The following is a 10,875-nucleotide window of genomic DNA, read 5'->3' on the forward strand; positions in this document are numbered from 1 at the left end:
AACACGTTTGACATTCTAAGACAATCCGTGATTCTTAACGTAGGCGTTCAAGGTTATTTTTACAACTACCAAAATCTCCTAAGTGCGTTTTAAACAATTTCAATAATAAAGCAATTTTCTGTTTTTGCCAATTGAAGTTTATAATTGCCTTCACTGTATCACTGCAAACGGCTGTCATTCATCGCGCTATGCAATTGCTCCCTTATCATAAAGCGATCTCTGTTTATCACGCATTACTCCAATAAAGTGTATTTTCTTGGTGATTGTGACCGTCAATTCAAGACTTCTTCGAACTTCTTTATACATCTCTCTCCATAATTTTTTTGTCATTCTTGCTTAACTGGTTTAGTGTATTCAGATTCGAGGTGACCACAATGGAAACAAAGTAAGGTCACCTGTGGCCAATAGCAATAAGTCAAATGCCCGGCAGAGTAATAATAACTGGAGAATCACGAAGCCGCACCTCAACCATGCATCATTTTATTTACCCAGCAACAAAATCTCTTTCAGGTAACAAAGGCAAACGCCAACAGCCAGGACGTCCCTGCAAGTCTGCCTACCAAAACCCCATCTAAAGCCTCAGGAGAAACTGTTACCACCAAGAGTTCCAGGCCGTACAACTACGCTAGTTCCACTAATAAGGTATGTGTGTGCTCTTACAAGTATCAAATGGCGTAGTCATTGATATTTATTAATTTAGACGATATGGCTTTGCCCTCATTAAATAATTATTTTTGGTGGTGGATGCGATAAATGTCTGTACTGTCTTTGTCTGTTGAAATTCTAGAGGCGCCTTCACCTGATTGTCAAGAGTAGACCTTTAGATAAAGGTACAGTATTAGATAATACCATATGTGAAGTAAAAACTCGTAAACAGAGCATCGGAAATAAAAATTGGCTGCAATAAGAAGGACATTACCGATATTGGATATCGATCTGTCTATTTACCCTTTGACTTGGGCTATATTTGTCGGCCTAAAATTAGACGAGAAAAAACACTTGCTATAGATTATTAATGAGTATTCCTAGGAATATTGAACTTTAACGCTTGAGGTTTTTGTTATTACGTAACAATTTATAGGCATTATGTCTGTAAGAAAATAACGTGATAGGCCCTCTTTTGGGTCTTTGTTTGTTCGAGCATTCTTATCTATTTGATCAGTGATAATACCTGAAGGTCGTGCATTTTGCCTCGAAACAAGTTGAACGGTCTTCGGGCGCCGTTTTTCTCAATTATAATTCACTCATAAATCATACACGAGAAGGGGAAATTTTCCTCAGCACATTATTCCATATTTAGATCTCTTAGGGTTGCAAATATGGACGCTCGTGTTATTACACATGGAAATCTTTACCCTAGTTCGGTTGTAAGTAAATTTCTGTAGAATGTGTGCAACACTTCCCGGCCTCGCCGCAAATTAGTGCCGCCAAGTTTTTACGCAATAATAATTGCTGCTTGAAAATTGTATTACTGGCCACGACAGGGACGAAGCAAAACTCAGTTTTAGTTTTTTTTTTATAAGTGCTGCGTTAATTGACTCCTAATGCGGCTCTGTTCTTTATAAATATATAAGTGGCAAAAAGTTTGCTTAAATTCCTACAAGGTCTCATTGTATTATAACTACCATTACACATACCAACTCTGACCTCTATTTGTTAATAATAATGAATGAGTGACTAACGCAGGTACCGTAAGAAAATGTTAGAATTGAAACTGTAAAAGGAAAGCAAAATATTAAAATTGTTAGTAAACAAAGCTTTTTTGTAGCGACAACCGTTTAAAAATTAATTGCCAAAATAGATTCATTGTTGTTACGACAGTAAACCTGAACTTATCTTATAAATGGCATGTGCAGTACTGCTATTATTAAAGTTTAATGTGTAACCATAAATGATGATGACCAGGTATTATTATGATATCACGCCGAGTGACTCACGGTGGTGAATTCGGTCATGAATATGTAAAGTTTAGTTCAGTACTCGAAAGCCGAAAATAATAGATTTGTGGCAAGGCAATATGGATTTTGCCGAAACGGTAAATGCGACTTTAAGTAAAACTTTTCCATTTAGGGTGTTCGATTATAAGTGTGAAAACATGTTCTTATGTAGGCTAAGCAAATAAGAAAATGTGTAAATACTCCTCAAGACTCTCTATGCAGTGTCAGCTACAGAGAGCAGCATTAACTAAATTTATCCACCTGTCTTTGTCTTACTGGACACGCTTTCAATTTTAACCATTTTCTAGTGCATTAAAATCACTAGGTAAGTCGAATTTATCGATGTCAGCTTCCTTAAGCGATGTCGTAGACTTTACGTCAATCGCTCTCGACCAATCCCATGGGTTCCTATCTGACAGCTGAATGATGCGACAGCAAACTGAGATGGACGGTGGGAAATTGATCATAGGAAGATGTCTTCGCCCAGCATTTTTCTGATTCTTTTATTCTTGGATGCTGATGTTTTGCATATTTATGGGCCATTAGGGCTGTCGCATACCGCGGAATAAAACCTTGACATACACGAAAAAACCACAGCTCTGATAAGACTAAACTTGTTTTCAGTCGCTGTTATCGTACCACACGCTTTATTTGCATTGTTAAGGAGGGTTGTAAAATTGTGTTCTTTTCTGACAGATATATGTATATTTTACTATTTTTCTATAACAGAAAAATAGTTACCTCGTGATTTTTACCACTAATAATAGTGATCTTGTTTACAAATTAATACAAGGCGCGGGCACTACTCACTTCAAAGTCTTTCACCGTTCTCTGCAGTTACTAATTGCAAAATATCACATTATCGCTGTCCCTGCAGCTTATAAATGAATTCAGATACCGAATCCAGTAATAACCAACTTGTGCTCAAATATTACCATCTCGGTCGTTGAAATGTTAAAGATTCATCAAATATTTATTTGTAAAGATTTTGTTTTTTATAGTTTTGTCTGTTTTGAAACGTTACATTGATATAGACATTCCCATGGAAATTTCAAGGTACCACCCGTATGCGATCCTCATAAACCATTTGCTGTTGGCGAACGGCAAACACTGATTACATCGAACAATCGAAATTATAATTAGATTGTTTATTCTTGTGTTTTTCGATCTTCCCCACCGCCGACAGACCGATTGATATTCAGTCCGGCTTCGCACTTGTAAACGGGCACCTGTATCTTCGTGATAACCTTGTTACCCTTTTTGCCATGATAGACACAGTTATGTGTAATAACAATAAACACATCCAGTATTAGATCGAACGTTCCCCTCCAAAGAGGCGGAGGAGGAGAGGCAAAGCCGGGCGACGCTGGTCGTTTGTTTTTCCGCAACGCGCGCGCGAGCCGCAGCTTCGGAATCGGGCGAGGCATCCGCTTTTACCCTTCGACGATTGTGTTTTGTTTCGCCCCCCCAGTCGCTCGGTGAACCCCTTTGTGACGTATGACATTTACGAGAAGTGAGCGGCGTTTCGTCTGTACTCGTCATCATCATTATCAGTGTCTTAGGTGCGTGCACTTGGATATACTGCTATCGTATTTGCCAAATTTGGGGTGCGTTAGGTTGAGGAACGTTAGTTTTCCTAGCTGTCTGATTTCTAGTTATGACATCACGCCAGGCAGCGAGAGATAAGCGTGTTTACCTTGTCTCTTCAAGCGGCATGGAACCATACTAGATTTTTTCAAAATTACGCGTTATTATCTTGGTTTATTAACTGAGGATCCTATAAATACCTTCACTTTTTCCCTGACGTAAACAGAGCCTCGGTGTAATAGCTGCAAAGCTCTTACAAGTCCATTCGATTTCCTTAAATCCATCGACGCTATTTCGAGACCAACCCCATATAGATGACGTCGTCTAATTGTGGAAATATTTTTATCGCAGTCATGCATTAATGTTTCATTACGGTTGACCTTATGTCCTTTTGATAGAGACAACACACAAACATATAAATCATTATCACCTCTTACGGGCTCATGTATATTCATAAAATCAGTGTTTATGTATTGCAACTTAATTTGCATTAAGCGGGTTCTGGAAAAGGAGATTATGTTAATGCGTGCGTCAAAAAGTAGGAAGAAGACCTGCATGTAATGAGGTTTCAACAAGTGATGTCAGTAGATGTTCAGTGAGCCTTCGTGTGCGGTAATAATTAATTAGGACTCAGTGCATTTGTGGATGTAGAATGAACCTCCATCATCCACGATTCGATTAACCTGCATAATGCAGTAAGAGATTGGGGGAAAATCTGTATAATTTTCATATTTAGTTCGAAGAGAAAGCGGTTTAATCTGATCGAAGCGTTTCGTGATGAGGGTAGGACATAATTTATTGCTACTGAAATAACGTACAGTACTTATGTACACGGGAAGAGCTCCTTCCCGCGTCTTTCTGACCTTTTTTGGGTGCAAGGGCCGCCAAAATGGCATTAGGGGCATCGTTGTAGGGGCAAACTGCAACAATTGTTCCTGGACATCCACATCTAGGCTAGAGCGCAGGACCATGCTGTACAACGCTGTACCATTGGTTAGAAGGCAAGATTGGAACCAGTGTCGCGATGTTAACCATTGCTAACACAAACTCTGCACGTTAACACTTATTTTTGAACGAATTTAAAATAACCTCTTATAGTGCCCGTCTAGTTTCGATGGGAGATTCCGGTGCAATACCTTAATTGAATGATTAAAAAAGCATCGGTTAATGAGGTTTTCCAAGTCGACTGTGTATGGTGTTATGCACTACTTCACCGTAATTCGAGCGTTCATCATAAGTGGGCAGCCCGTACGTTAGGAAAGATGGAGCGGATTATTCTATACGGTTAATGCGTTTTATGTAACACAATTTAACGTCCTAAGTTCACCGTCAATTTGTCTAAAAATCCTGCTCGGCACCAAACTTTTTTAATTTATTCACAAACAGTGATTCATCGAGAGTTCGCTTCATGCACTGATCCAAGCAGAATCGTATGGTTAAAGTCAGTTAAATCGTGATTTATTTAAAGTGTTTGAGTCCATCGGAAACCGTCTAAAATCGATTAAAACTAATTCATTATCTTACTCGAGTTATCTACGCGCTACCGCGAGATTTTTGGGGTCAAAATTCGACCATGGCCCATCATCATTCCATCTGGGCAATTAAAACACTACAGTTAGGCGTCGCTTTTTACCACGAATAATTAGAAGCTAGGTGGCGTTGCCGTCTAATCGCAACCCTCGACCAATCCACCCCCAATGATGGCAGTAGTGGTAGACACGTTGTCTATATAATTTGCAGTAAAGTATCCAAATGTGAGCGTCCCCAAAGGACGGATTTACGTGCCCCTGAAAAAGGGGCTGATTCTCGAACGATCGAGTTGAGGCATGTTCGAAGTGTCCACCCTGGGGAGTTGTAAGTTGGACGCAGCTGTGGCCTTGAAACAGGCCAACACCATCAAGCCACAGCTGAGCGTCAAAGAGCAGGTCAGTTGACAGTTTGGCAACTGCGGGATGCGCTATACATGGTGATCTAGGCACACTTAATCGGTGAAAAAGTCGTGGATTAATTACAACCCACTCTTGAGTCACCCTGTATACACGCAGCTGCCACGTCTGTGTGCAAGAAAATTCGATAAAAAGGCGGTTTGTGGTGTTGCCAATTTTTTTATTGGCCTGATTGTCCGATGCTGGAAGTGGTGGTTTGTTGTACATTTTGATAACGAAGTAAATGGGAAAACCCAATTAGACAAAGACCTCGTTCGGGAAGTCGAAAAACGGCAATTGCTCGAGAAATTTCTAATAAAGCTAGATTTATGGTCGTCGGTAAACCCGTTTTATTGGCCACCATTGTATATTCTCTAGTGTCGCTCTTCATCAATGCAATAATGCCAGCGAATTAGTTTTAAATATCTCATTTGTTCCGTTTTCAGTATCGTTCAATTCCAGAGAAGACATGTACAAATTGCCCTGGGAACTGGGAAAAAGTGGTGTTTGTGCTTAATTATAACCTTAATGACCTTCATCGTTTCATAATGAATTACGTTAACCCGTGTGGAAATTAGCTTAAACCTCGATTAAGCTAAAAATCCACGCGTGTGCAGATAAATTATTTTCAGGCAAGAGACCTGGATATAACATAGATAGCATTATCTTTGATAATAACGATTTTGATTGAATGGAAATAGCTTTTTATAGAAGGAACCGAGAATAAAATAAATACTAATGTAAATTCGAGGGAAAGTTCTCTATTCATGTCAACCACTGGCTTATTTAGGCCACCCTTACGGTCTTCGTCGTCTTCGGGGTCAATTTAATTATAATAAAAACACAGACACACCTTTTTTCCGTCCGCTTATTGCGTTTTCGTGTTAGCATATGGTCGTCTGCATTTATTAATTTGACTCAAGTCCAAAAAATGCCGCAAACCGCCTTTTAAGGACACAGTTAGATCCCCCAGGGAAAAACTCCTCGCCTTTCCTAGCATATAACGATAAAAAACCAAATGATGAAGCTGCTCCGACGCTCCAAATCAACGGCGGCCGCCCATTCCGAGAAGGCACCCCGCAGCACCCCGCCCACGGGCCACCATCACCACCACCACTACCACCACAACCACGTGGTGCACCCGCAACATAACCGCAATTCCGGAGGTATGGTGGTGAATATGGTGGAGGGTGTACCGGTGGTGGTAGGGCCTCCTATTGGGAAAAGCAAAAAGGTAACTTTCATGAGAGGACACTCTGTAGAACGTCATTTGAGTCATCGGGTGTTTAATTTAGTTTAAGCGATGCCGCGTGATCTCTGATCAAGAGTTTTAAAAGTGTCGGTAATTGAAAGAGATTGTCGATGTTTGCGTTAATAAGGATTACAATGGATGCCTTTTTTGTCCTGATATAAAAGAGTTTACAGTTTAGTTACGTACGAGATTAATTACCTCCACCATTTTGTCTAGAGTGCTAACGTTTCAAGTACTCTAGCTCCTCAGGTTGTTCATGAAATGTCTCAGTTACATTTTCCTACAAATTTCTATTTGACGTAATATAGGAAATAGTACAATTTAGTCCTACGTTTGATTTCTTTCTGGTTTAATTGTTATTCACCGTATTCTCAAGTTTTCTCAACTTAAAATGTTGACAAGATGGTGAGTGAAATTGCACTATCGAGACACAACATAGTCCTTCTGTTTTGACATGTATTTGGGACTAATTTAGGGTAGTATTTGTATTCATCACGTCAGCAATATAATAAAACCGAATTTCTATCCGCTTATTAAATTGTCTCTCATGATAATTTCACCACTTTCAGTTATTTAATTCACCCTCAGGCCTCAGCATTCTTTACTTGTGATTAAATTTCCTGCACGCTCTTTCGGAATTTAATTAATAAATCTCGCGGAAATTTCCACAACCTCAAAAAATCGCGAGTCACGAAATCGGGGCCAATAAATCCTCACAAATATAAATCACGCCCTGAAATTCCAAAGGTCAAACTTGTATATTAATCCCCAAACTTGAAGCATTATATTACGGCGAAAATGCTGCTTCCAGGGGCCGAAACTTGACAATTTCATGCTCAAAATAGACATCCCGATATCGTTCCAGGAACACAACTTTAAATGAAATCAATTTCTGTCGCTTCAGCTTCACGATATACCAACTTCATTTAGTTCTCTTTTACCAAGAATAGAAATCGTTCAATTCATCTCCGCTCGGCGATGAAAACTTCATCAAGGGATGCGGAAACTGTCCTGAAACGGTCCCCTAAAGGCGTTTGATTATGATTTATGTACAGGTACCCCGAATTTCGGAGATGACTAATTTATTCACCCTGTTGATGATTGACGCCACAATTTCGAGCCCTTCGAGGTATATAGCCGGGTGACGGACTTAGTCGGTAAATTTTTGATGCTCTCATTTATATTCCTACGATGGCAAATTTAATTAAATCGAAAGGCCGGAAATTTCGAACAACATCCTGCACGTTTGACGTAAACGCTCCTATTTTTGTAGCTTGTGCAGGTTAGTCACCATATTGCATTGTTCTTCTTGTTAGCCTTTAAGGTTTGATTTAATACCCTTTTATTTATTTATCGATGCATACACGTTAACTGTCGCACGTGGACTCCGAGCCAAGGGCGGGCGGCGGTGAAATATTCACGATCTAACGTGCTTCCACGAAATGTCGGACCAACGAGATTAGGGGAAAATGCAAATTTTGGATATCTCGTTAGCCAGTCTTCCGGGAAACTCGAGTTTTTACGTTTCTCAGCTGTGTTTCCGCAAATTTCAACGAATAAGAAAGACTAGTAGGAGTCTTTGTCGTTGGAAAATTTAATGTTTTCAGGATCTATTGTTTTGTTTCCGGCGAAGAATTGATGAGATTTTATGCCTCTCAAAGCTGAAGCGAAAATATTTGTCCAATGATATTATGTACAAATATCTGCTGGAAACTCGGAAGCCCTTCGAATCGACTTAAAGCAATTAAAACGTTCTTTTGTATATTAAAATTCGTAATTGGAACCGCTGCACTCATTACGCTTTCCAGGGCAGTCGGAAACGAAATGCGAACTAAATGTCCAGGGACTCTGGGTCATATAACTGTCCTTGTTCATCAAATAAGGCTAAGCAAAGAGAAGTAATGAGGATCTGCTCTAGTTGCTCGCGCTCAGGAGGATTGCGATCCTTAGGCTCCATTGCTTGCAATCGGCCAATTTACTATTCCTATCCAAAGGTGCGACATAAAATAGCGGTGACTTTTCTGGGCGATTGCGTTCGGGGAGTTTTCCCATTACCTATTTCTAAGTTTTGCCCACCGCGGTAGGCAAGCTGCTTCATCCACGCCAAGAGGCAGTCCATGTGACTCACTTGTTGCATAGGGTCCACCACATACACAACTTTATCCTTATTTAAAAACACATGCTCGTTTATGCGATATTAAGCGGGTTTTAATGGGCATTTTGAGTTACTCGACTAGTTCACCTCAACGTGTACTTCATTAAACGTTTTCACTACGAGCGGTAACAGTTGGCATTCGTCTGGTTTGACTTATAAACAAATTATCGTGAAAAAACGCATCACATGTAGAACGCATGACGGCTAGCTCTAATTACATATTATTACTTCGGCACAATAAAAATCGCTAACGTTATTAAGCGTGTTCAGTTTGCCGAGATTCCGAAGAAATCGGCCGATTTTTGTGGTGAATTTCGATGCAGAAAAGTTTTCTGTGATGCGACCTTAGAGGCCGCGCTCGCGTGAAACCAAACCGTAAACGCGACCGCAAAATAAGATAATACCTTGGTAGGAAAGCATAGAATAATGGTTGTAATGGCACGGCCTTGAGCTGGCTTAATATGTCATGCAATTAGCATGGACATCTTTTTGATGTCAGTCGCAGTGCGGACTAGTCGATCGTTCGATTGTTTTGATAATGTGATCTCTCCTGATCGCGCAAACTCGATTTATCTGATAACACACGTGACACACCTATTGCAATTATTCAGAACCGTGTTTGTGCAGTGCTATAGTACCAAGTAGAGTACCAGAATCGAGCGGTGCAACTACAGCTTCAAGTGCACGAAAAGCTAATTAAAGCAGGAAGTTATTAGGATAATGTTACGGAATAGTAATTATTAGCAATGGCTTTAACAGCAGCACTGGTACTGTTGTCAGGTAAATAAATTATAAGTCAGGGGAGATAATAGCGCTTACGTGTAACCCAAAGATAAAAACTCAGATGTGATAACTTGTCTAGTCAATGTTCATGTCCGCTATGTGTTTGTGATTGGTCAGAAACTAAGCTTCAGCTTCCTGTCGCAGGGGTTGTGTACGTACCCGAACCTCGGCTCAGTAACAAGGAAGTACGTTTTTGCTTTGACAGAATTAAAGGATGAGCGACAACCAGAACCGGTGGCGCGCAGTTAACCCCTACGATACCGGTATCAGGATGCTCAAGGACCGCAGAGACAAGATCACCAACGGTGGTAAATACAGTGAGCGGTACAAAGACACGTTCTCTCACGAGGTGAAAGAGGAAAAGTACCCGTTAAGCGCGAAGTGCCGTGAAACACTCGAACAACACCGAAAATCGTCGGTGCAGAACGGCGAAAGGGCGGACACGAGCTCCCGGCACAGCCCCAATTTGACCACGGAGATGATGGGAACTCCGAAGGCGATGCCCAGCAACGCCACCAACGACCTGAACAAGCAGGCGAACGCTCTGATCGGGTACAAGCAGGTGCCCGATCGCGGGGCCAAACCGTTAACGTCCCCCCTGAACACCAGCCCCAAACAGTTCAAGTGGCCGAAGAAAAATAAGGACGTCAACATCTACAACATCACCCCTTCGGGCGAGGCTACCAAGCCGCAGAAGGTAGCTCTGAATGTGATCTTCAGAGATTCCGTTGCTCACGGTGCCGATAACACCATGAGTCATCTGGAGAACGTCGAAAACATAATATCGAAGCTTAACGAGCAAGAGAAGCAAGATGAAAACTTGCGCAAGTTCAACGAGTTGGTCAAGCAGATCACCAAGTCGGAGCCGAGTAAGACTTTAATGAAGGGGCCTGCGCCCAAGAAACCGTCGCCTCCGGCAGTGGATCATTCTCAAGATTTGACGCCGCAGAAGGCGCTGCTCAACCCCATGAAGCCCTCGAAGGAGATCGAGAATCTGCAGGCCTCGCGGGGCTTCAGTGACGTGGACACTGATAACGAGGACCAAGGCAACTTTCGCAGGCACGTTAAAGAGAGAAAGAGCATGGACCATCAGAGTACCATCAAGGACCGGAGCAGGGCGGTGGCGGGGAAGGTCACTTCGCTGAGTCGGACCGCCAGTGATGTACAGGATAAGAATGTGGTTACCTTGAAAAGGAAGCCGAGGTTGTCTAGGGAGAGGCACAAGGTAAGGCGGGG

General features: G+C 41.4%; 2 protein-coding genes across 17 annotated transcripts in view; both read left to right on the top strand.

Moving 5' to 3' along the window:
- eIF6 (eukaryotic translation initiation factor 6) overlaps positions 1–10,875 on the top strand; it is a 91,707-nt gene that overhangs the window by 60,318 nt on the left and 20,514 nt on the right. The gene's annotated exons all lie outside the window — the stretch shown is intronic.
- The window catches only part of LOC136415336 (serine/threonine-protein kinase MARK2-like), a 28,953-nt gene that overhangs the window by 3,319 nt on the left and 14,759 nt on the right, over positions 1–10,875 (top strand). For 12 of the 16 annotated variants that reach the window (XM_066399877.1, XM_066399871.1, XM_066399878.1 and 9 more), the window contains exons 3-4: positions 511–642; positions 9,845–10,864. In XM_066399877.1, coding sequence (XP_066255974.1) covers positions 9,854–10,864 — 1,011 coding nt within the window. In that variant the 5' untranslated portion in view covers positions 511–642; positions 9,845–9,853. Of the gene's footprint in view, positions 1–510; positions 643–3,120; positions 3,500–5,264; positions 5,450–6,446; positions 6,684–9,436; positions 9,637–9,844; positions 10,865–10,875 lie in introns of those variants that run through there. The other 4 variants (XM_066399879.1, XM_066399880.1, XM_066399867.1 and 1 more) reach the window with 4 other exon arrangements.

The sequence above is a fragment of the Euwallacea similis genome, chromosome 20 (assembly GCF_039881205.1).
Source record: "Euwallacea similis isolate ESF13 chromosome 20, ESF131.1, whole genome shotgun sequence".
Taxonomy (NCBI): Eukaryota; Metazoa; Arthropoda; class Insecta; order Coleoptera; family Curculionidae; genus Euwallacea; species Euwallacea similis.